This window comes from Corvus hawaiiensis, chromosome 6, assembly GCF_020740725.1.
Source record: "Corvus hawaiiensis isolate bCorHaw1 chromosome 6, bCorHaw1.pri.cur, whole genome shotgun sequence".
Lineage (NCBI taxonomy): Eukaryota > Metazoa > Chordata > Aves > Passeriformes > Corvidae > Corvus > Corvus hawaiiensis.
Genome location: NC_063218.1, coordinates 33,171,581 through 33,197,520, shown reverse-complemented (window position 1 = coordinate 33,197,520; position 25,940 = coordinate 33,171,581). Strand labels below are relative to the sequence as shown.

Genomic DNA, 25,940 nt, shown 5'->3' with positions numbered 1-25,940 from the left:
GAGCGCGTCTATCTCGAGGATTAATCACAAAGGCGGCCGGTTGCAGGGCTGGAGGAAGGACCGCGGGCACGCAGCGAGAGCCGCGACACGGCAGGCACGGAAGACACGGACCGGCAGCAGCGAGGCAGCGCCAGCCGCGTCCCCGCCGCCGTCCAGCCCCGCTCCGCACCGGGACCCGGCCCAGCCCGCTGCGCCCCCGCCCCGCGCGCTGTGAGCCGACCCCGCTCGCTACCTTCCAGGCCTGGCTCTGCCGCAGATCCTGGAAGTCCTGCCCGTAGATGGACTCCAGCACCTGGAGCTCGTTCTCCTGCCGCAGCTGGTAGCTCTCCGGCGGCTCCCCGGCGAGCTCCGCCATGTCAGCGGCGCCGGCGGGGGCGTGCAGCGGCCATGGCGGGGCCCCCGCGCTGCCAGCCTGGAACTGGTGCCGGAGCGCGGCCCGGCACCGCCTCCGCCGCGGCGGCAGGAGGAGGAGCCGGGGCCGGGGCCGCCGCGTGGGGCCCAGCGGCTCGTCCACAGGAACGGGTCGAGTTGGAAGGGACCCATAAGGAGCGCCGAGTGCAGCGCCCTGCATCTCGCGGGACTCCTAAAACTAAACAGTGTGACTAAGAGCACTGTCCAAACTCTGGGAGGCTTGGTGCCATGGCCACTTCCCTGGGAGCCTGTTCCAGTGACCAATCACCCTCTGGGTGAAGAACATTTTCAAATGTCCAGTCTGAACTCCCTCAAGATATACCTCCAGGTATATCTGCAATACAGAAATACACAGCAAATACTGTTGGATACTGTGTAGATTTTTTTAAACTGACCTTCAGAAAGATTCACAAAAGGGAAAAAATAGCCAAGAATTTCAGAATAGATTTCATGTAGAGTTGGGGCAGGATACAAGTTCCCGTGAAAACTATAAAAAGGTTTCCACCGACAATTGCTGTAGTGACTAATAGCAGGTGGAGCGCGAACAGTCTTTGTCTGGTTGAACTACAAACACAAAGTGAGGCCAGACCAGGTGAATACCCCTTAGTCCCCGGGTATCCTTGGTGGAACCTGCCAGAGACAGGCAGCTGAGAGCTTTCAGGGGAGCAGTGATAACCAGAGAAGAAAACGTGCTTTCCTTCTGTCACCTCATACGGTTACTACTGGAAAGGACGGCCACAGGATGGAGCCCTTAAAGTTTTGGGATCTTCATAAAGAAACCCCAAGTAAATTCATACATACAAGCTTATCTATTAAGGGAGTAATCCCCAGGGAAAGAAAAATGTTACAGTAGACTGCAGCTTGCTACCATGCACCAAGATATAGGAATGGAGTTTTGTTGATTTTCCCTTTACTCCCTGACCTTCGAGTACAGAATTTTTGTTAAAAAGAGACCACTCATTTACACCTACGATCGGTTTTTATAGCCCTCAATTTGTCCTTCTGAAATTGAAAGCTTGTTCCATGCATACTATTCTTTCAGTTGCACTTCAATAATGTCGTTAGTATCTAACTAAAACCAAGTGTTAAATTGTATCACTGTTGTGATGATGCAGGTCTCTTTTCCTTACCATTCCTAGAATGTGTCTTCGGCAGCAGGGTCTTTCTATCTCATCTGCTTTTTGGTGGGAAATGCATGACCAAAGCTGTTTAGTGTTTATTTAGCAACAACAGAGACGTCCTTTTGCTCAGTCAGCTGTGACCTGGGGCACTGTAACTGATCACTGGAGTTTCCTCTGGTGCAGTTGAGTGCTCTCATTATCAATTTGTATAAAAAGTTTCCCTGTGTTAAAAACTGGAAATAAAAGTGTCTAGGCCACAGATTCATCTTCTCTCCCGCACAAAGACACAGCAAGAAGGGCCAATTAGAAGACTCGATGCAGTAAGTAATTAAGAAATATCAGCGAAATTTCCTTTAACAGAAATTATGTGTTTATACTTCCCAAGCACGTGGTGTGAGGCACACCGCCCAGCACATGGGAGATTTCTCCCCTGTTACACTGTATTGCAGTGGGTGAGACAGATAACATCATGCCTTTTAAAGCTGCCCTACTTTGTGACTTGGTAAAATTTTAACCAGTTAAGATGAAATGTTCTAGACCAGATGTCTACCTCAAACTATGTTTTTTCCGTAATTACTTACATTAATAATGATTTGTTGCTTCCAAGAAGAAAGAGTAAAATAACATAATAATAAAAACCTTCTGAGAATTTATTTTAAAAAGTCTTGCACTTCAGCAGGAGTGTGAAAATTTGATAGGTGGAAGGAAGAGAGGAAGGAGAACCTTATTCAATGCTTTGCTAGCTAACCTTGTGAAAACCTTCAAGAACTAAACCAAATTACATTACTGGAGGGCGTATTCACATGCTCAGCACAGATTTACTGGAATACAATGAACATCCACCTGCCCCAAACATGTGCCACATTGCATCTGGACAGAAGCTTCCCTTCCAAAATTTAAGACAAAATTTAAAACTCTGTCCCACAACATTAAAATTTATAAAATTTAATTCAAGCAAATAAAATGTAATTGAGTTGTGAGAATGTGCTTTCACTTCCCCATGTGCATGGTGAGGAGAAGTCAGTCTTCCTACGTGAAGTGCAGGAGGAAGGGGAAGGGTCCAGAGTGTTAAGAGTAAGAAATCTGGCAGAAAATGAACCCTCTTGCATTCCAGCTGGTCCCCAGAGATCAGAGGGGCTGGGTGCAGCTGGGCTTATTCTGATTATAACCAAATTGGCATTATATGTCTGGTTGTGTTCAATGGGAACTTCCACAAGCACAGATTCACAAATAATGAGATTTATTGAAGCAACAGAAATACAAAGTCAGAATAAATGCACTAGCTGTGGTAGAGCTCTTATGATAACATTGTTAACTTGGGTAGTAGTAATAATAATAATAATAGTAATAATAATAATAATAGTAGGTAGACACTTACTAACACAGCACCTCCACTTGGAAGGAGGAGGAGGAGAGTAGCCTGTGAACTTTCTCTAATGTCTTTTAGGGTCTTTCTCCTAACAGGTCTACCCTTCTTACATACAGCCCAATCTGATCCCCCTCCTGCTAGGTTATCTGTAACATGGTCTAAGCAGATAGTTGAGTAATACAGTCATTTATGTGGTAGCATGTACTTCATTAAGCTTATTAGCATATGCAGGTGTGAGTGTTTTAATATTTAAATGACTTTTAATCAGGCAAACATTTCTTTTTTGGCTTTGTGCCCTTTAAAGGTCCAGTTGTACAACTTACTTCTGTTCTGTTCCATTCGAAAGTCAAACCCGGATCACGCTATCTCTACAGGACCTTTTCCTTTAGCCAACTCATCCTTTCTTGACTATACAGATTGATGCAAAGACAATGTAGAGGGTACACAGTGTAGCCTGTAGACAGTAAGCATTAGCTCTTGCCTGGCTCCTTGGTTATCATCCCACACGGAGGAGCTGAAGAAAGGGACGGCTGTGTGAGGAAAAGCACCTTGCAGGTGGCTGGGAGGTGAAGGGACTGAGGTCAGATTCTTTACAGAGATTGGCCACAAGAATGATGGAGGACCAAAAGGAGGAAGAAACCTGTTCAGGTGTCTCAGGAAAGGAAAGATGAGGGGAAAGCATGGTAAAAGCTGCTGATTATTGCCTGGGAAAGTGGGGAAAAATGGGACTGGATGGACAAGGTGAATGAGTTATGGGTGAGAGGAAAAGTAGGAGGGATGAGTGAGTCTGAGGCCACAATCAGAGTGAGTCAGAGACATGAATTACTAGGAAAGAGGCTGGAGCAATGAGCTCACAGAGGAATGAGAGGAGGCTGCAAATGGCAGGGCCTAAACACACGGAGGTACAAGCAGAGGCTTGGCCAACAGCCTCCAGGACCTATGGTGGGATGGGACAATGGCAGTTCCCTATCCCTGTGGTCAGCAAATGTCTTTGAACCCATGGCACAGCACCTAGCTCTGTCCTGGATCACCCAAGTTCACATCGCAGGAGACTGGGCAGATGTCACTGGGATACGCCTCATGGACATGGGGTCCCTGAGGAAGCCTTGCTGTGCAGGGGCTGGGCTCATGGATAGCTCCTCTTCCCGGGGCACTTCCAGACTGGCTGTCCAGTGTCTGAAAAAACCTTTTTGGCTTAAGTTTTAGCTAGCACTTCCCCTAAAGTCTTCAAATTAAAGGCAAACGTGTACCCACTATATGGATGCGCACCTTCTGTACAATCAATGCCCCAACTTATTACGTCCCCTGAAGAGCTTTTCTGGAAAATTATACATTTAAAAAAAATCTATTTTAACAAGTAACATGCGTATCTAGAACCCATCACCGTCTTTTGAAAGCCTGTCATCAGGATTAGGGACCTGTTTTAACACACCGGTCTAAAACGCGCCCCCGCGCTCCCGCCGCCCCCGAGCGAAATGGCGGCGCCGCCGAGCGCCGCGGCCACGTGATGGCGGCACGCCCGCCCTCGGGAGCGTGGCGGGGCTGCGGCTCCTGCCCCGGCCCGGGGTCGCCGCGGGGCTCGGCAGCGCGGGGCCGCAGCAGCTTGGCGCCCGCGTCGGGATGTGGGAGCACGAAGGAGCAGGAGTGTCGCTGCCAGCCGTGCTCAGTGCGGGGCGCGCAGGGATCGTACGGAGCCGCCTCGGTTCACTGGACGCTCGAGCGTCCCCGCCTTGTGATTCAAACCCCAATTCATTTTCCCCGAGAAATAGCGGGAGTGCAGGGGAAGCTACTGAGCAGTCACTGGCCTGTCTGGACGCTGTGTAGGGTCTTCGCGGCATTCAGCGCCGCGCAGAGTCGGGAGGGAGCCCTGTCTCACCACGGGCAGAGCGGGCAGGAGCAGAGGAGAGAGCAGGAGCAGAGGAGAGAGCGGGAGCAGATGTGCCACAGGGAAAGCCATGCTTTTCCTCCCTCAGGGCTGTGACCAAAGCCAGCGGCAACGCTGAGAGTGGAGCGAGGGGACAGAGTTCGTGGCCCCTCCACTTTTGCAGGCCGGTTGTGCTGTGCTGTGAGCCCGTGGCCGTGCGTGCGTGTGTGCGGCAGGCGCGCCGCGACCCTCGGCGGCGGTGGGAACATGAGCCGCGGCGTGGGGTGTGATTCTGGGGACCGTGATTCTCTCTCTCGCTTATTGCGGTAAAATATGCTGAGGAGACCTGTGGCGGTGTGAAGCAAAAACTATGGGACAGCTGACCGGAAGGAGAAGCCTGGCTTGTTTTCTGCTTTTCTTTACCGGCTATCATGACTTACAAGGTGGAAACGCGAACAGCCAGCCCTGCTTCTCGGGACACAGGAATGTGGTGAAGGTGCCTCCGAGAGGCAGAGACCGGGCTTTATCCTCAGAAGCACCCTGGTGCCTGTGGGCTCCATTCACTCGCTAAAGGCAAGGGCTGGACAACCTGTGATACTAGGTGGCAGCAAGGAAGGCGGGAACTTCGCCATGGGGTACGACAGAAGCTGGGTGTTGATGAATGAAAGCGACCGTGCCCCGTCCCAGGCTGTCACCAGCGCTCTGGAGATGGGGAACGCCTCGGCCGCGCAGATGGTGTGGCAGGGCGGGAATGTCAGCGAGGCGGGCGGCGTGGAGAGCGAGGAGCACGGCGAGGAGCAGAGCTACCGGCACTTCACCACCACCGTGCAGGTTGTCATCTTCGTGGGCTCTTTGCTGGGTGAGTGAGAGTTGCTGGAGTTCTTTGTTGATTTTTTTTTTTTTTCCATCCTTGCGGTCAGGGACTGCAGACCAAATGGTAACCGGCATCACTGACTGCCTTCGTGACTCGTCTTACTGCATTTCTGGTCCTCAGGCGTATGGTTTCAAGTTCCTTGTGGGTTTCGATGTGTAAAAGCTGTTACTCTAAAATGTATTCGTCACGGATGAGAACTTATACATTAGATGCATGTATTACTAAATAATCTTTTACAACAGGATGTAAACGGGCAAAAATTAAATGGGTTTGGTTACGCTTATTTTCAGCTGCAATGGGATCTGTTCTCTTTAACATAAAAGAGGGTGTGGAGGGTTTTAAACAAGTTTTGCTGAATTTCTGTTTCACTTTGCAGTAATTTGGTATTTGTGTCTCGCAGATTTTAAATAAATCCTTTGGAAGTACTTTATACTGTAAATATGTATAACCATGTGCAACCTTGCCTACTCATTATCCTTACAGTAGGGATCATAGGTTAGATATGTGGTAGTAAGCTATTGCTATATAATTTTACTAAAGTGTGTACAGTTGCTTTCTTAATGCTTATAGCAAATTGTTTTTTAGGAATATGTGTTCATTTCTTAGCAAAAAAAAAAAAAGGCAAAATAAGCTTGATGGTGAGTCAAGTTAGCACTGTTTGGGAGAAAAGTAAGCTGGATTTCAGTAAAATGTCACTACTATCTCAAACAGTCAAAGCTTTACACACAGGGCTTGATTGAGAAAACGTCCAGCTTTCTTAAGGGAGTTCAGCCGGAATTTGCTGATGGTCATTGGCTCATTTTATCAAGGATTTGTTTTGGATTTTCCTGATCTTCAATAATGCTAAAATCCATTTTTGTGGTCATGGTAATGAATTCTAACATTTACCTGTTTTTGGCAATATCACTTAAATAATTTCTAAGAAGATGGTAAGCATAGCCATGGAACAGTGTCGAGTCCCAGTCAACAGTGCACTTACTGGTTATTACTGTAAATCCCTGAGTCTTTTGGCATCAATTATTCCTCTGTGCAGTGGGGGTAATCCTCATGGTTCTTGCTTTTTTTTTCCTATTTAGCACATAGTGTGGGGAAAGGATACTATTAACATCATAGGTACTCTTGTCTTTTCCTGTATGTTGGATAGTACCTGTCACAAAACAATAGCCAGCAAATAGTGTCCTAAAACAACAAGACTAGATGAGAAAAGTCAGAATTTTAGTTCTTTATTTTTTGGGTTTTGAACCTTTCAGAGAATAAATTTGAGTCATATGTCCAGATTTAGTTTAATGAGTATGGATCCTCCAATTTTATTTGAAGAAGAAAACAGACATCATGTAATCATTCCTTCAGCAGCTAGGAGTTTTTAAAAACCAACCAACCAAAAAATAACTATAGCTAGAAATTTTGAAAGACTAATACAGGTTATGGTTTGGCACTCCTGCAATTTGTTTTCAAGAAGTGAACTGGGAAAAGATTTCAACATGTCACAAGGGGTTTATTTCTGATTGGATGGCTGGGAGGCTGATGAAACTTCCAGATCAATAACTTTTCCAGGCCTATCAAAGAGCTAAACAGGGGAGGAAATGATTTTTTTTTTTTTAAAATCATGAAAATGCACTAGTCCAATGACAAATGTTAGCAGTGGGCCTTGTGAATTTACAGTGATGGAAACCAATTTTAACTATTTTTTTGAAACAGCCTTCGCTTCTCGTCTCCCTGTGTCCCTGAAATGCTAATTTAAGCCATTTATGATACACACTATCATAACAGCTGAAAACTTTGGAGTCTTTAAAAATGTCTTCCCCTATCAACCCAATAAATGTACTACTATTTCTTTGTTACTGAATGGAAAGAAAGCCACATCTCCAGAAGATCTCAGGGCTTTGGTGCCTGTGTGCTCAAGTCTCATACGTACCAAAAGTTTTGCATGTGCACATGCTGCACAGTACCTCTGCATCAGCAAAGGTTAACAACTGGATATTTACCTCACACTTAATGCTTGCACAAACACTGTTAATTATCATTTATTCTCTGCCATGGTCCTTAGAGCATGAGTGGCATCCCTCTCTTTTCTCCATCAGATGAGCCCCTCAGTTAAGCTGCAGAATAGCAGTTCTTTGTTCTAGTGAGTCCCAGGTTCCTCTTTGCAGAGGGGTAGCCCTTCAGTAGGTGGATAAGACTATCCTTCTCCCTAGAGCCTGAGATGGGGGTCACACCCCTCAGAGGTAGGATGTGTGGGTTTGAATCCTTTCTGGGTTGGATTGCAGCTTGTACATTTCACAGCATCAGTGCGTGCCCAAGCCACTTTGCTGTTGATAAAACAGCATTACTGTTTTAAAGGAAGAAATTATTCTTAGTTTAAGCTTGAAAGGGAACAAACCTATATGACTCAGTCTTGATAATGATTACAGGGGTCTGACATTAGCAGGAGTCTATGGCATGGAGAAGTCCAGGTCCTGCAAGAGGGAAGAGTCACGGTCGGTGTTGCAAATTTAATTTAGGTACCTGCTGTACAGAAGAATGTTGTCAGCTGTGAGAGAGATGCATGCTATGGTTTCATTTTCTTCCATTTAAGACCCCTACTTGAGACCTGTGGGCAGACTTGGAACACTAGGAAAAATTCTTGTGTTAGTTCTCACTGTGATATGACAAAACAGCGCTGTGTTGAGTGTTTTGTTATACCTGCTGAAGGCAAGGAAGAGTCAAACTATTCTTTTTCATGGTTACTTTTAAATACATTGAAAGCACATCATCAATTTTTGTCTTGTTTTGTTTTGAGCTTGGGATGATATAAGGCTCCTTTTCCAAGTGATTACATTTTTAATAGCTTTCTTTTTATCAAAGAAAATTCTTGAGATTTGTTTTGTAGTGAATATAGGAGTACAGCAATACTGATCTGCAAGGCATATTTTCCTCTTGCCATTAGAAGGAATCAGTCTGCAGAGACTAATTGTTACTTTAGCTTTGAAAGAAGGAAGAGAGTGTGTTACTTCTGAGTTTTGGTGGGGAGAGGTCACTGAAGGTGGCTGCAACTGCTTTCCGTTGAGTGCGAGCAGTGGGATGAGATCTGGGAAATGAAGAGGGTCTTCAAAGAGCTCTTGGAACTAGTATGCACAGTGAGCTTAGCTTGAAAGGGAGATAAAAATGATGAGTGAAATGGAGTGGACAATAGCACCTTCTCAGGAGAAGGGAAAGAAAGACCAGAAGTAACTGTTATGAGGTAGATGAGGATCTGGGCTCTCTCACTCTTAACCTGGACTTTCCCACAGTTTACTTACTTGCATATAAAGTCACTGCAATTTAATGGAGGAGCTTATGAGTTATGCTTTTACTGACCGGTGTAACTGAATGTTCATGTCACATTAGGTTTAGGTAAGATTATATCCCATTATGGAATTGTAGAATAGAATTGCAGAAGCATTTGGGTTGGAAGAGACCTTAAAAATCATCTCCTTCCAACGCCCCTGCCATGGCCCGGAAAACCTTTCAGTACACCAGGCTGCTCAGAGCCCCATCCAGCCTTGCCTTGAACACTTCCAGGGATGGGACATCCACAGCTTCCCTGGGCAACCTGTTCCAGTGTCTCACCACCCTCACAGTTTATTCTTCCAAATATCTAACTTAAATTCCCCCTTTTTGTGGTTTGTGGTTTCTGTTCTTTTTGTATTTCCAGGGTCTGAGAATCAGCGTTTGTTCCTGAGGTTATTTGAATATGTTCACAATTTTCATGCTAGATAAAACCGAATTTCTTCTTTAAAAAAAAAAAAAGATTGTTGGACATTTAGGAAAAAAATCCACACACACAAAAATTGATGCAAATTATAACAAGAAAGAGATGTCCTCATTGCTAGTCTCTACTCCCCAGACTGAATATGCATCTTACTTTCTATTCATTTTTTACTAACTGTATCCCACATAATCCCAAATCCAGGAAACTTTCCCAGACCTTTTAGATCAGTGCCTTATTTGAGGTTTTGGGAATTAGGCTCTATGTTACTTGCTCTTTTGTCTTCCTTAATCTGTCCTGTACAGAAGAAAATTTAACTGGAAAAGTTTCAACTCTATTTCAGTGGTTTTAGCACTTTTTGGAAAGCCATGGGTTAGATTGGTTACCTCCTGATTTCTAGCCACGCTTTAAAGGAAAATGATGTGCTGTGAAAGAGATATCCAGTATCGCAGTGCAAACTGAACCCTTGCTGCCTTCCCAGTGTCCTGCAGGACAGGCTTGCCCCTTTTCATGAGGATTTCCCAGTCTCTCTCTGCCCCTGAAACTGATCTTCTTCTCCGTGTCTTGATATCTTTGCAGAGAGATGTAAAAGGGTATTGTTGCAGCAACTAATTTGTAAAGGGATAGGTCCCTTCTGGGGTACAAACCTGAAGTAACTGGCAGCCTAGGTAACATGCTTGTAAAGGCAAATGTACGTTAGCATAAGGAATAAATACCTGTCTTTGAATAGCTACCAGTAAAGCTTGCCATAGGCATCTTCTATACAGAATGGAGCAGGGAATCTTGCAGTAAAAGATACTGCAGGTATGTGATTCAAGGCTAGACTGAGAGAATTTTTAAAGAATGAGGATCACGTCTGCAAGACCTCCAATAAAAAATTATGGTGGTGCCCACAAAAAGGGTAGAGTCATCTGAAGGGAAGAAACAAAAAGGTTTGGGGATGGGAATGATGCTGTTCTGTTTCACTGGTATCACACTTACAATAAGTGTCTTAGATGAAATCTTCTTAACCAGGCACTTTGCATAGATGAACTTAATTGCTGATTAGCTGAAATAAAGTTTGGCAAAGCAAAAAGTGACTGAAAATCAAGTCTAAAAAGAAGCATCAGGCAAATGATGATATGAGTGGTGGTTGCATGTAATAATTGCATGGTAATAACATATTGCAGTATCATAACACTGTAGTAATAATTTTCCCCTGTGGTTCTGTATGGCTGGTTCTAAGCCTCAGGGGTCATGGACTGTGCAGCAGTTAAGCTCAGTTCAGGATGTGCATTGGTAAAGCCTATCTGCAGTAGATGTTATGCTTTTGCTTTTTATATGTGTTCAGTTGAACTACTAAGCAATTCTCTTTGGAAGAAAAATCGAGTTTTAGGAGAAGATGAAGAAGAGGGGTTGTGAGACTGCTGGGGCCCCTGTTGCCATGGAGACCTCTCTTCTCCCCGAGCTTCAGCAGAGGCACTGTGTCCGGATTTGGCTGAGCGGCCCCTCAGGTAGCACTGCTGCTGCCGTTTAAAAGAGAGGCTTTGGGAAAACAGCCCTTTACCTAGCCTGGAAGCATGAGATGCAGTGATTTGTACCTGAAATGCACATGCCTGATGCTGTGGGGATACTGTGTGCTGAAGAGTTCCTCAGACATGTGTTGGGGGGGTTAATCAGTGTCTCTAATGATCATGTATGTCAAGGATGTTAAACTGATCCCTATTTATCCTAGAATCACAGAATATCTTGAGTTGGAAGGGACCCACAAGGATCATTGAGTCCAGCTCCTGGTCCTACACACGACAGCCCCAAGAATTGCACCATGTACCCCAGAGTATTGTCCAAATGCTTCTTGAACTCTGCTGCTGTGTCCACTTCCCTAGGGAGCCTGTTCCAGTGCCCAACCACACCTCTGGGTGAAGAACCTTTTCCTGATATCCAGCCTAAACCTTCCTTGACACAGCTTCAGGCCATTCCCTCAGGTCCTGTCACTGGTGATCACAGAGAAGAGATCAGTGCCTGCTCCTCCGCCTCCTCTTGTGAGGAAGTTGTAGACTGCTACTATTTAGGGAGAAACTGATTCATACCTGTCATTTTACTGTCTGTAGTCCCTGTGTGAACACTTTAATGAGACCTATGAACCACAGCTCTTTAACTAAGTGACTGGATGTCATGTTTTGCTTTTCACTGTGAGTTACAGTTGCTGAAATGCCTGCTGGTGTGTATCACTCGACTGTTTCGAACTTCAGTGAAAATCTAGATACAAGATTTTGTAATGATGTTATGGGCAGTAAGTTAGCATTTTAGGCATGAATGAACCCACGCACTTAGCAAGAATTTCAAATAGTGTTAGTTCTGTTACAATTTCATTTATTGGCTTGCTATTAGGCAGGCATCATAAGCATTTAAACGAGGCTTTTATTCTATTCTGTTAATCTTTAGTAATTAATTTCTTGTGTGATGTTGGAAAAAGTAGGCTTGCCACTTAGAAACATTTTTCAAGATCTAAAAAATTGTATACATCTCCACAGAATGTGCTGGCAGTGCTGCTGAATCCTATAGGCTGATAGAGGTGTACCTGCTGCAGCCCCATGTCATCAGAACAGAGGACTAGCAAGGCTGAGCACGAATTCCCAAGAGGCAGGCATGTACACGATCCATCTATACCTATTATCCATAAGCAGCCACACAGACTGACACAGAGAGAAGATGCAGCATTCAGGCAGACACAAGGAGTATCAATGGCCTCATCCTCTTCCCTTCTCTGGCTGCTCAGGATGAAAGCCCATTAGTATAAAATACTTAAGTATACAGATATATAAGCCAATATGGATCATGCCATAGTAGCTGGTCCTAGACTCCCAGTCTATCCAGTAGCTGGCCTGGGATCCTCTTGTCTCCCAGTTGCCTCACACACAGACACACAGATGTAGATGGCTCTCTCCAGTAGCTGGGTTGGAGCTCTTGGTCCTCTGCTGGCCAACTTTCATAGCCCTCTTGTCCCCCCATGGTTACCTGGATCACACCTTATGGCCATGCCAACACTTACCTCCTGAGTGTTTCCTACTTGCTGGCTGGTCTGCCTTGATGTTCAGTCATGATCACACACTGACACACACCCACACAAATACTCTCTGGTCTCTCCAGGCATTGCCATCCTGATGCATCAGCCCTGATGTCGCATGGTCTTCCCCCAGTTACTGCACTTGGATTTCTGTTTCCTCACAGGTCCATGGAGGAGAGAGCCCCTCACCCATGAGAAGAGTTGGAAATGGCATTTAATGAGAAGGTGGGACAGACTGTGCTGATCAGGTGCAGGGCATGGCCAGACCAGTGTATGAACCAAGTGCCAATTTATAGATGGCTTTTATCTCATTTTCCCTCTGGTCTCCTCCACTTGTTCCTGCCCAAACCACCATGGCTGAATACCTGGAGCTTGGACTGTAAGATAAGCCAGTATAGTGGGAACTTGAGATAAGTTAAAGGGGATACTACTGTCCAGGTGTTATCTCAGACCTAGGGGCATCTTAAGAAAGCTTGGGGAGAAGAATCTATCACTGTTAATGGACACAAAGCCACAAGGAAAACCAACTCGGCAACTGTGCTGAAATCAGTTTGGATTCCCTAAAAGGTGATTCTGGCAGGAGCAGATTGCAACTACTGACTCACAGCCCACCAGCTCAAAAGAAGAGAAAGACTAAGCACATGGACTAATTAGCCTTAGCGGCGAGGAAATAATTTAGCCAATAGAATAAGAGAACTGTATAGTCAATGAGCATTAACTCCTTTGTTTGCTAGGATGTATAAATAGCAAAGTTTTGAACGACCTTGGGACCCCCACCACTGAGAAGCCCAGGGTGAAGAAGAACCAATGGAATATCACTGGGTCCGCAGGTGGTGACCATCTTCTAGTTGATCTCTCCACTGGTCCCCCTCCCTCTTCTATTTCATTCTACCTCACGTTCATCGTTAAATAAAATCTGTATTATTGGCTTTGGCAAATGGCCTTGTTTTCTGGGGAGGGTTTGGGGCAGGGGCTCCTTTCTCTGAGTAGGATTTTGAGGTTCCCACACTTGCCATCTCTCTGCTCCTTCATCTTCATGGAGGTGAGTCTGTAATCATACTTCTTAATATAGGCTACAAAACACTTCTTTTTGATACTTGGTTAGGATGAGGCTCTGAGATCATACAGGAGATGTATACTAATGGGAATATCACTGTGAAGTGCTTTGCAGAGAAAACCAAAAGTGGATTTTATATACATCATGTATATATTTAAGGAAAAATGTCCATAATGCCAAAGTAATGTTTTGTTTTCCTCTTGTACTTGTTTTCGGTGCCTGCACCCACGTGGCCCATGACAGAATTTGTAAATTACTCTAAATAGTCTTAGGTGTCTGGTATGGGTGGTCACTGGGGCAGTAGCTAAACTGGATGCCAAAAGACTTGGGATTTTTCCATGTTATGTTTCCTAACTTGCTGTCTCAATATCCAATGAGGAAAGAGTTGTCAAAATGTTTTGGTAGTGGGCTAGGTACTGCTCGAAAATTTTCAAATGGCAGAAATACTAGTGAAACAATTATTATATTGTACCTCCCTTCATCTCACTGCTGGTTAAATGCTCTCCCTGTAGGAAATACAGCCTCTTGTCTTCTGAACAGTACTGTTACATGTAAGCCTTTTTTATTTTTAGCATCTTTAAATTAGATTTAGCAGCTGGAAGCAGGGAGAAGAACTGCTGCCTTGTAGTCAGCTAGCTTCCATAGAAACATTGCAATGAGGAAAATATCCTGGACTGGAAGGCTGGCTGAATAAGAAATTGTGTAACCTCTCATGGTAAGGCATTAGTTTAGCCAGACAATGCAAATTGCAATTATGGCAGTAACGAAAGCAGTAGTGAAGCTGAAATGGTGATGGCAGGGAGAGCTCTAATTGTCTTATTCCCTGCTCATGGTATTGCTGTCATTGGCAATTGCTGGGACATTGCTGTGGACTGCTGCCTTTTAAAATGGTTTGTTAGTTATGATACTCAATGCTGTAATTGACATTCCTCTCCATCATGAATAGTGTGGCATGCTGGCAAATACAGTCCTTCCTTCTGTTCTGCCAGTTCTCTTGGGAGGGGGGAAAAAAGCCTGTAATTGTTTGGGAGACAGAGACTCTATTTTTAATATGCTTTTTTCTACCACCTTTGACTTATTTTCTTGTCTGTCAAAGCAGACAGAGAAGAACTCATGAATTTTTTCCAGAAGACTGATAAAATATGAAGTGATCTTGCTTCTTGTGTAACCTTTTACACCTTTGTCCACAAACCTTGTGTCACTTGGCATGTTTCCATACTCCAGCAGGCCTTACTTTTGTTGTACCTCTATTTCGTGTGGATAATTTCTTTGATACCATAGAACAAATAAAAAATTCAGTCATAAAAGGGGCTAAAATACATTTTCTTCTGCTATTGCCTAAATTAATTTTAACGAGTGGAAAACACAGAGGTAGGGTGGTTTTTGTTGTTTCAGTTTAATATCTGTAATTTTTAGGAGTATCTAGACCAAAAAAGAGTAGTCTGATTGCCTTTTCCATTTGTGGTATTAGGCAGTTTATTTCCCATTGCCTTTTCAGAGGAGCATTAGCTACAACCCCTTTGGATTGTGTCAGTCTGAGTTAGGGACTTCTCTGCCCCTGAGCAGGTAATCACATATCTTGTGCTCTGGCCAGTAGCATTGTTTCTTTCCAGAATTTGGCTGGCTTAACATGTTAGTTTTTAGAAGTTTTATTAATTTAGCTTGTCTTGCTTCAGTGACTTAAGATTGCTGACCCTCTAGTGTACTGTAGGATGGTGTCTTTGTAAGGTGCTTAGCAGTGAAGTAAGATGTAGTTTCTTGGCAAACACATGGAGTAGCCTCAGCAAACTCCCACTTACCTAGAAGCATGTGGCCACCAAAGGAAGCAGGCCAGTCCCAAACTCACCAGTCTTGTTTGACCTTCTCCTTGTTCCTGTCTTTCCTGGGCAAAACAGCTGTGCCACCTGCCCTGTTTGATTCCTTTTTGTTTGCTACATGTACTCCCACCACAGAGAGATAAGCATTCTTCCTATTTTGTTTGGCATGCACAGATACCCTGTGATGGCTGGATGTGGATGCAGCATCCAATTTTTTTTTTTTTAAATCCATTGTTTCTCTATCTTGCTTAAGTTAAATCTGGGAAACTACCTATATGTGTACAGTAACACTGTGTATATGACTACTAATCATCAGGAAACAATGGGGGGATGTTGCCACATATACTGTTCTCTGACATGTCCATGTTTTATTTTGAGCCCATATTTTAAAAGAGGCTTATTTTGCCCACTCCTCACAAACATTGACGCATTAATAGGAAATGGGAACATTGCAAGGAACATCATGTACAGGTCAACGGAATTACTATTATACTTACAGAAAAAGCTGCAGAACTCAATAGTGTATTACAGAATGTTCTTCTAGTTCACTTATAAAAATTGTTATCTATTATCCTTATTTTCATCCACTGCAGTTCTCTAGTGTTTGTGTGAGATTTGGCTAAGTATTCTATTAAGTATTCAGTATTCTATGTCTGCAGTTTAATTTGAAAAAAAGAATAAATCGCCACCACACTAAAATTTTTCTGACTGTAACAAGCCTCTGGAATAGGACAGCAAAGACATCCTTTTGTTTTGTTTTTTAAAACACAGTCAGCAGAAGAAAAGAGATACTGAAGTCCAGAGAGCAAAGGAAAGAGTAAAAGAAGCTAGAGTATGTGAAGGTAGTAGCAGAAGGAGCAATGGTTGTGATGTGCATATAAACTCATACAGTTGAAATTGTTTGAAATTATGAGTGAGTTTTGGCTGTCTGTCCTGAGAAGCCATACAGATGGATGGTCACCATCTGCTGAGGATCAGGCTTGGGATGTCACCCAAAGAACCCTCGGCTTTTGCAAAATTGGGCCTAAGTGACTTCCAAAGATAACATGGCTTCTTAGGGAACACTGTGATCTTATCTCAATACTCCTATTTGTGGTCTCTCATTGTAGACAATGGCCAGGTTGTACCTTTGGAAACTCTAGAAATTAAATATTCATATACTTTTGATTTTAGAAAAAACCCCCACACATACCCACATCCCCCCACTCTCCTTCCTACACACTTCTATCATGTTTCAGTCAAGTTATTTTTATAATAAATTTTTATTTGAAAAATGGTTCACTACACTGGAAGGGTCTTAATTAGAAAATCCCTGCTGGGTGTTGAGTGCTTTTAGTAATTCTGATTAATCAGATACTACCACTGTGTGGAACAATTCTGCCTTGACATGCAAAGTCTTTTAAACAATTTGCTGCTGCTTCGGGGTTCCCAAAAGATTGATTATAAACTGAGATCATCACAAGATTGATTATAAACTGAGATCATCACAGGAGCATGCAGTAAAAAAAAAAAATTCTGTGCTTTTTAAATTAGGATGCAAAGACTGTAAATAACTGGAATATAATAATCCGACTGTAGATATGGAGGTGAGTTGCACAAAATTACCTTGGTCTATGGAGAAGACAGCAGGCAGACCAAAGAGTTTTCTTACATCTCCTTTTTCCTGTTGCCTTTTGACTGTTTTGTTGCTAAACCTACTGAGTGCAATCAGAGATTTTTTTTTTTTTTTTTTTTTTTTTTTTTTTTTTTTTTTTTTTTTTTTGAGATTTGTTGGTTTTGGCATGGTAACTACTGCAACAGCAGCATGTAATAGGAGTCTCAAACACTAGTAGTGTGTTAGTAGTTATTAGGGAGTATTAAATCATAGAACTGTACTGTAGCAAGGAACACATGCTAGAAAGTGCCATATAGTGCAGTAAAGCAGTGGGGAATCTTGGTTTGACCTTAAGGACAAATGAGAGATTTTGATTTCCTGTATTTAATTTTCATGTTAGGAAAACCAGCCATAGAAATATCTACCCTAACTGAAATAGAGAGGGAGCTTCTCTGGTCAACATAAAAGCCCCCAAACTTTGTACAGGTTAACAGTAAATTCTGCCATATTTTTGATGTTCCTTTTCTTTTAAGGAGGAAGAAGCACACAATATTTAATCACTTTAACTGGAAAATAAAGTGAAATAGGTCTGAGATCCAACCCAGAGACAGGAGGCAGGCACATCTGCTGGACTGTGTGCCCAGTTCAGAGCTTGAGCACAGCTGCCAGAGCCATGGGCAGGGCGTGGGGCTCCCAGGTGAGGCCAGCTGGGACCACTGATGCTCTCGTAGTCAGCCTTTGTGAAATTTGCTTTTGCACATAACTGTAAACAGCACGGGTGCATGTTAATACATGACATGATGTCTGTGTGAAGGTATGTCTGTAGCTCTATGGAGAATGTTAGTGGCAGTGGTTAGTGCTCCTCTGAACATCTTTCTGGCAGCTTGAAGATGGCCTGTTTTTTGCCTTTCTTGCCCAGTCTGCATTCCCATTTTAAAAGCTAAGGGAAGTGATAGGTGTTGTAGCTTGCCTTGGTGATGTTTCAGCAGGAGAGAGGGCCATTCCCATATCTTTTTCTCTTGGGAAAAGAAGCATTTTGCTGATTTGTTCTCGGCTATTACTGTAAATCCCTATCTTAGGTAAATAAAGCTGCTGGCCACACTTTTATGGGATGTTATACCAGGTCATATGCTTTTGCATGTGTTGATCTAGTTCATGCTAGAGGCCTTGGGTAATTTTTTTGAAGGTTTTCATAGGAAGATTTATGGGGAAATCAGTTAACAGAGCAAAATGTTTCCAAATAAAACAGAAAAAGTGCTCAAACATTCTAAATGTGACTTTATAACTGGCCAACATTTTAATTGTTTACTGCTGCTAACAAGAACAGCAGCCTGTATTTTTTGGTAACATTTGAGTTCAGGAGCTGTTGCCAGATCTGAGTTTTTCTCTATGGGTCCAACTTGGACCTTGGAACTGTAACCAACAAAGTATGGGAGTTTGCTTTGGTTTTACCTTTGCATTCAAAAGTATGAAGTCACAAATGAGATTTGTGCTTATGAAATAAGCATTTGGACTCCTCATGGTTGTTTCTTGCTAAATCAAATCTTTGTGGCATGTTTCAGTACTGAGAGGGCTCATTTTGTAACATTTTTTTATTACAATAGATTACTAAAGTTTGGTGTGCCTCAAAGCTTCTAAAAAAAGAGAAATGTTGGTCTGCCATTCTGGTACTGAAAAACATCTTTCTGCATTTATATAGGTTTTTCATGATAAATGAAATTTTGTTGCTTAGAAAACATGGTTAAAGCTGTAAATTTGTAAACTTTCAACTTTGCCAGTGTGAAAAGACGTTGCTTTTAATCAAGTTAGTTTATTTTCAGTGTCTTATCCTTAATTTAGTTAACGTGATTAGAACTAAACCTCTCTTGGCCTAGTAAATAATGCAAGATTCCGTTTTGTAAGGTGCAGAATGAGGAATATGGGAGTTTTCTGCAACATGTTTGATTGTTGTATGTTCCCCTGTGGATTTTTCAATGTATTTTTTTTGCTAAAGATCACAAAAGTATAAATCAGTTTTGTCCACAGAAAGCAAAATAGAGAATTCTTGATGATCCTGCATTGGTACAAAAAAAAAAGCAATTACGGTGGAGTGTTACTTCCACCTGCTCTGATTGCAAGCTGTGTGATACTGTGTGTAATGACAATCCAAATAGATAAAATCAAGTTTAAAGGCACATACATAAAGGTTCTTAGGTAAATATGCTGAAAAGTGTCTATGAAAAAAGCTAAATACTGTTACTCCATGTGAGCAGCTGAGCTGTGTACACGCTGCAGTGTTAATGCAATGGTTGTCTCAATGACAGCATCATTAGAGTCACAAAACTTAGCTTTCAAGATTACTTCTTATTCACATTTTTCATAAATCTGCTTTATCTTGCATTTTGTTGACTTGAATTTCAGTAAATGTAAGAAATATCCTACTAGGTTTGTGCTAACTCAGATAAAAAAGAACTTAAGTAAAAAACAATACAAATCAGAGTACTGAACAAATCTCATGTCCAAGAGTGGTGTGTCTTAAGCCTGAAAGCTTCTCTTTCTCTCTTCCCCCAGCTTTTGCAGCTGGTTTAATAAAAGATTGCCTCCCATACCATATTTCCCTCTCCTTACCTGGCAGAGCCATGATTCTTGTTGTTTGTTGTACTGAAATGGTAATTTGAGATTTTTTTTTTCTGCTTCATCCTCTGAAAAGATGTGAAGACTTCACCTGAAGAGCACTTCCATATAGCTTTAGTAATAGGCATTGAAAATGTATTTTAAAAAGCCCAAACAGCCATGAACAATTCAAATAGAGTGAAAGTGTAAAATTAACAGGTAATTTGAATTAATAGTGTTCCCAAACACAACACCTAGCAGAAAGTGTATTTAGAGAAAAAAATTATCTGCTAATGTCTTTTGTAGCCAACAAACACAGCATGAAAAGTCTTAGTAAATCTTCATGCTTTTAAATGTCATAGAGAATGCTCAGAAATAAAAAAAATTACCCTAAAATTATCCTATATGTGTGGACAAAGAGGCAGAGCTGCACATTTCTTTTTCAACATTTGTCCTGTTTCTCAGCAATGTAAAATTGGTAAAAAAAATCAGTTAACGTAAGTTAGAATAGAGGAAGGGAATAATTTCAGTGCCAGCTGCATTGAATGACAGTTTTTATATATTTTCAGAGTAGTGGTAATCTGGTAATTGTACTATCAATGTACAGCATTCATCTAAATATGATGTTTGAAAGAAATGGAATTTAACCAGACAATGCCTTCTGATTCCTCTGGTAGGCTGTGGAGTGGATCACTGGGATCTGTCAATGCTGATCACACTGGGGGGACATAAGGTGATATGAGGAGTGAGCTGTTGACACAAGAAGCATCTGCTGGCAGCTTGGCTTAGGTCCTTTGTTGCAGAGAGAATTAAAAATGGTGATCAGAATAATACAGATCAGTCTCTGACTTTGTGTCTCTGGGAGGCTAATGCTCTTTTAATATTCCCAGCAGAATTTGGACTTGCCATGTGTGATGGGCATACAAGGGGCAGTCTCTTCCTCTCCCTTTCCCCCCCCATTTTGTATTTCAAAGAAAAACACCTGCGTCCCTCTTTTATGGATTGCATTACTTTGATTTATTAACCTGATGAAAGAGTTGAAAGAGTAGAGGAAAACTGTCCATCTTCTCCCCTTCATTCTGTTGTCCATAGCAGGGAGAATCAGAGATGACCTGCAAGTCCTGCTTTCCTGTCAGGACTTGTGCCATAGTCTTAGCACGGTTGTGAAGGCAGTAAGGTGTAGCTTTGTGATTACGTTCCTCTAGACAAGTACTAGGACAGCCAAATTCATCAACAGTGGCTTGCTTCAAGAATGAAAAGGGGCTTCAGGTCCCAGTTTTGCATTTTGTGATGGTTTTATCTTTTCTGAGTAGGTTTGTTTATAATGTAAATCTTGCATTTCCTACAGAGATACTATCATCTCAGCAAAGGAAAGCTAGTTATGAAATATTTTACAACTACTTCATAAATCAGGCCGCCTGGGATCAGTGGGATGGCAAAAATAGGATATATAAAAATGCTTCCCAATTAAGTCTGCTCATTTCCAAAAAATGAAAATAGTCCATTGGTTCATTCCCCAATTCTCTTAGTGTATGGCAATATAAAATTTACTTTTAATTTCCATTTTCGTTGCAGAATATCATTATCAGGTCACATTAAAAACATACAGCCTTGAGAGAGTAGTGCCTTCTACTGATGCCTGTAAGGGAGCTTTCTGTACCCAGGCAGATACGTCTGTGGTTTCAAAACATTGCAAAAAATAAAGCTAAATGACTGCTGTCATATCGTAATGACCCCTGTGGTAGAAATCACTAGCCAAGTGTTTGATCTGGAAGAGTGCCTTTTCTTTAAAAAAAAAAAAAAAACCACACAAACCAAAAACCCACAAGCAAAAAATCGAAACCCTCAGACATGTTGTGAATTAGATATGAAATAATGGATGCATTGTTTAGTCTAACCATTTAAATTCAGGAAAGGCTATTTACACATGGCAATACTTACTCCTTTATACTGTCTGATTAAGACTATTTTAAGTAGGCTATTAATAAGTAATTTATAACCAGTAATGTATATAAAAATCAAACATTAATAGTTCAATACTTTTTTTTTATTAATGCTTACACTAGATGCTTTCTGAAGAATTTATTTAACCATTGTAGTTGTCAGTTCCATTCCTATTAGCATATTTTGCCAATAAAGGTTGAAATGGTAAATTAACTTTTCCATCCTTGAAATACCAGGAGTTTTTGATTGATTGCTGTTGAGCAGCGAGGCATGAACAAAAAAATTAATAATCTCCACTAAAAATAATTTTAGAGGAATCACGGAAGTCACATAAATTCTGCTTTAGGATGCAGGTTGGGATGCCTTGCTCTCCTCAGTGTGCAGCTTCCACTGTGTTCCGTCGAGTAGCTCAGACCAGCGATGCTCGAACGAGTCAGGTTTTAACAATGCCTCTGAGTTCCGATGCAGTGATTTTTTTTTTGCATCATTTAGTGCTAATTTCTGAAGTTAATTTTTATTGAGTAGGCTCCGGAGGCAATTGCAGACTCTCACTAAAATGCTGTGGGCTTTTTGTTTTTTCTTTCTTTACTTTCAGTCTAGAGCACGTAGTGTTTAAATTTCAAGACTTTACTTGACTGATGAAGTCTTCCTCTATTGTGCTCTTAGAAAAGAGGTTGTTTCTGAATGCAATTCTCATAAATTAAAGCTTTTAAATCAGCATTATGGCTTGTGTCACTCTTACCATGTTAGCACAAAGATCCAAATTGGTCATGAATATGGAGCATTCGCAGGTTTCTCTGTACATAGGAGTGGGTTGTCAGGACAGGGCAAAGGGCTGTCATATGGTTTCCTGTGCAGAATATTTTTCTAGGAAAGCACTGGAATGTTGCAGTCTGTCAGTAATAAATACCTTGTTTTTAAAAAACAGAAAGGGAGCGCTTCAACAGAATCTGAAAGAAATCCATATGCTAGTTTGCTAAAATGAAAGCATCTTATTGAAGACATTTTGGAACACAGGTGGCTATTTTTCCTGCTGTATTTATATAATTTTCAAAATATGAGAGATTATTAAAATTAGGCAATTTAAAATTGCTGTCACAGTGAAGTCTTCTCTTTGCTTGTATTAAACTTACCTTTGACGTTTACACAGTGATTCTCATGTGGTTTTCCCCAGTACACATCTGGAAGCAAATTGTTTTGAACAGTTACTGACAATGGGTTGTCTTCCACTGGAAAATAAGCAAGAGTTGAGGTAGCCTCTGACAGTGGATTATGCTGTTCTTTGAGTACCTCCTCATTAAGCATTACTTATGCTTGTATTGGCACTTCAGTACCTAATGGTTTATTACAATGTCTCTTAGGTGAAGAGAATTTCTGGAATGCCTTTTTCTTAATAAGCTTTTTGAATAAAATGCCCTACTGAGATTGAATTAACATGAGCAAAACAATGCACATACATATTCATTTATTTGTATTTAAGATTCTTTGATAGTACATTCTTAGTGTAAGCATGCTGATAGTTTGCTTTTGGAACTTCAATGACAGTTTGATAACAAACCTGTGAGTAATTTTGTTACATGACATGGTTCACCATATACACTACTGTTTGTTGGTTTTTTTTAACAATTCCACTTTTTTTCTTTTTCAATTATTATATGTTTTCGATGGGATTTTCTTGTTTCCAGTGCTAGTTTTATGTCTAGTAACTTATACTAATAATAACCCAAACACATCCCAAATCCAAACAATACAACTGTGTTGTTTTAGTTGTGGAGTGATCTTACATTTGTACTTGTGAATGTATTTATTGAATTGTTTTTGCGGTTATTGCTGATACAAATGAGTATAATGGTGAAATAAAAGTAATCTCAAGATTGAAATAATCTTCCTCACAAATGAATCAAGAAGATATGTTTTGAAGATATATGTTTTATCATTGCATGTAAATATCTTAACGGCAGATGTCAAGAAGATGGGGCCAGACTCTTTTTAGTGGTGCCCAGTGACAGGACAAGGGGCACAAATTGAAACACAGGAAATTTCATCCAAGTATGTGGTAAAACTCCTTTACTTCGAGGATGACAGAGCACTGGAACAGTCTGCCATAAGAGTGTGTGGAGTCTCCTTCTCTGGAGATACTCAAAACCTGTCTGGATGTGATCCTCTGCAACCTGCTCTGGGTGAACCTGCTTTACCAGGGGGTTGGACTGGATGATCTCCAGAGGTCTCTTCCAACTCCAACCGTTCTGTGAAAAAACTGAAATGTTGTCCATATCAAAAATAACGTGTGGTTAAGGAAAACTAAATCTTTGATCGCTTCTGAAAGGTTTCATCTGAAAATTATCAAAACCACTGTGGTAAGGAAGAATTTAGTCTTTCATGTGCAACAGCTTAAATTGACCAAGACCAAGAAAAAACGCAGAACTGGTTTATACTGCCTCTATCTCATGTAATATTGTTACTGTGGTCTAAGAATTGCTGTCAGTATCCATTCATGACATTCTTTTAACATTCTTTTAATAAAACATTCTTGCTTTATTGTTTCTGCTGATGCTTTCACACATATTTGCTTCTGTTTGCATTTCATTCAGACTGATCTTGGTATTTCTGTTGCAGGTCTCCACAGACAAATCCCTAAATGGCTCAGGAAAGGATCCACTACTTTTTCTTGTATTAAGGTCACAAGTTGAAGTATGCCAAAACCCCTGTAGTTAAATAAACAAGAGCTTTTTCTTTGTCTCTGCTATCTTGGAAGACCTTTTGGATTTGTCATAGTGATTTTTGAGGGACTAAAATATGCAATCTTTATCTTCCTCTTCATATTCCCCCTGAAGGCACAAAGTATGTCCATGTTTGTTTTTAAGGTAACAAGGCTAATTATATAGTTATTACTGAAAATACTACATCCAGGCAATGGAGGCACAACATGAAGGGTTTTCATCTGTTAATGGACACATTTTAGTCCCTTAACAGAAGAGCTGAAATCACTATTGATATTTGGCATATGTTTTTGTTGCTACTTCATCTGCTTAAGTCAAGAGAAATTGCTGGTTTGTTTTCACTTTTTGCTTGTTTTCATGTGGCATAGGGAGATACGAAACCTTTTCACCTGCTGACAGTGGATGACTCAGTACAAGAGAGGAGCAATTATGTAAATGTGTCATCCAAGTATTCCCAGCCAGTGTGACATGGTAGTTTTTGAAGGAAAGCAAAAGGGACAAAGTGGGTGAGAAATGTAAAAATACGAAAGACGAAATATAAGTAATACATGCCTTGGTTTGTAGCAGTAGATGGGTTGAATGTTTAATAAGCAGAGTTCAGTGAAACAGCAGCTAACATCTTGGTTATTTGTGGATTTACTGGCTCTTTCACAACAAGAAATGTTTTAGAGATGGCTGCAGAGAACAGATGCAAGAACTGTGGAAAGCTTTGCTAATGAGCATGTATTTGTATATGTGTGGAGGAAAACACAGCAAGCTGTAAGTGATTTGATGCACCCACTTGCTGATTTGCCCCAATCAAACAAGTCACTGCCTGTGTGCAGTGTATCCTTTTTGGTGGAAGAGGTAGGACATGCACATATGGCTCCTCACTCTCATTTCTGCTGGAGGCTGCTGTCCTTTACAGGGTTCGCTCTATGCTGCATGGTCTTAGGTTCATTTAATTTTTACATGCAGATGGCTAATATAGGGTAGACCTTATCAGGTCATGTATATATACATATAAGAAGACAATGAAATAATTTTTTAGTTTCAGAAAATAAAACTAGAAACTAATTTTATGTTACATTGTTCCAGCTTTTTATCATGTTTTCATATTGAAATCAGTTTGATTTTAATATGCTAAGAGGCCTAAAAATTCCATATATCAGCAAAGAGATTCTGTTGAGCTGCATCTATCAGCAAAACACAAGTTTAAAATTACATACTGCATGTGGATGATTGATGAGGGAGTTTGTGTCACCAGCACATGATATGTCATGCATTGCTGCACAGTAGTGCAATGTAACACACAGCAAAGTACTGGCAATGTTATGGCAGGTTTCAGGGTACATTATCTCCTGCTGTGCCCAGCAATTTATGATGTTCAGATATGGATATCTAATTGTATTTCTAACACTAGGGAAGAAAAGGAGACTTAAAGCAAAAATGACCATGTTCTTTTCCTTTGCCAGTATGGCAGTCATCTGGATTATTGGAAGGTTAAAAGAAAAGTTAAAAATTCTTTCCACACATCAGGAGTGTATTTGGGGTGACTGTTAGGCAGTTTTACAGCTTATCTTACTATCAGAACTATTTTGCCGCTAGATGGTGTCCAGGCCTAGAATTTAAAAAAAATTCCTATTCTTGAGGTCAAGAAAAATGTCAGTATTTCTCCAGTTTTTGTATCTTAATCTGGTTTTTACTACAGTCAATCCTGGGCACTTGCATATTGCTCTGGATTCTAAGACATCAGTCCTAATAAGCTGAATTTCTGGCTTTTTTTTTAATTGAAGGGAAGTGTTAAGTACTAATATTAATTTTT

The 25,940-nt window shown here is 41.4% G+C and overlaps 2 protein-coding genes across 3 annotated transcripts in view; one reads left to right on the top strand and one right to left on the bottom strand.

The window, feature by feature from the left end:
• The window catches only part of EIF2AK4 (eukaryotic translation initiation factor 2 alpha kinase 4), a 37,918-nt gene extending 37,475 nt beyond the window's left edge, over positions 1-443 (bottom strand). Inside the window, exon 1 of the mRNA XM_048305562.1 lies at positions 233-443. Within this exon, the coding sequence (XP_048161519.1) occupies positions 233-355 (123 nt within the window). The 5' untranslated portion in view covers positions 356-443. The remainder of the gene's footprint in view (positions 1-232) is intronic.
• Positions 444-4,518: 4,075 nt separating this feature from the next.
• GPR176 (G protein-coupled receptor 176) overlaps positions 4,519-25,940 on the top strand; it is a 34,554-nt gene continuing 13,132 nt past the window's right edge. The window contains exon 1 of one of the 2 annotated variants that reach the window (XM_048308033.1): positions 4,519-5,624. In XM_048308033.1, coding sequence (XP_048163990.1) covers positions 5,396-5,624 — 229 coding nt within the window. In that variant the 5' untranslated portion in view covers positions 4,519-5,395. The remainder of the gene's footprint in view (positions 5,625-25,940) is intronic. The other variant, XM_048308034.1, reaches the window with a different exon arrangement.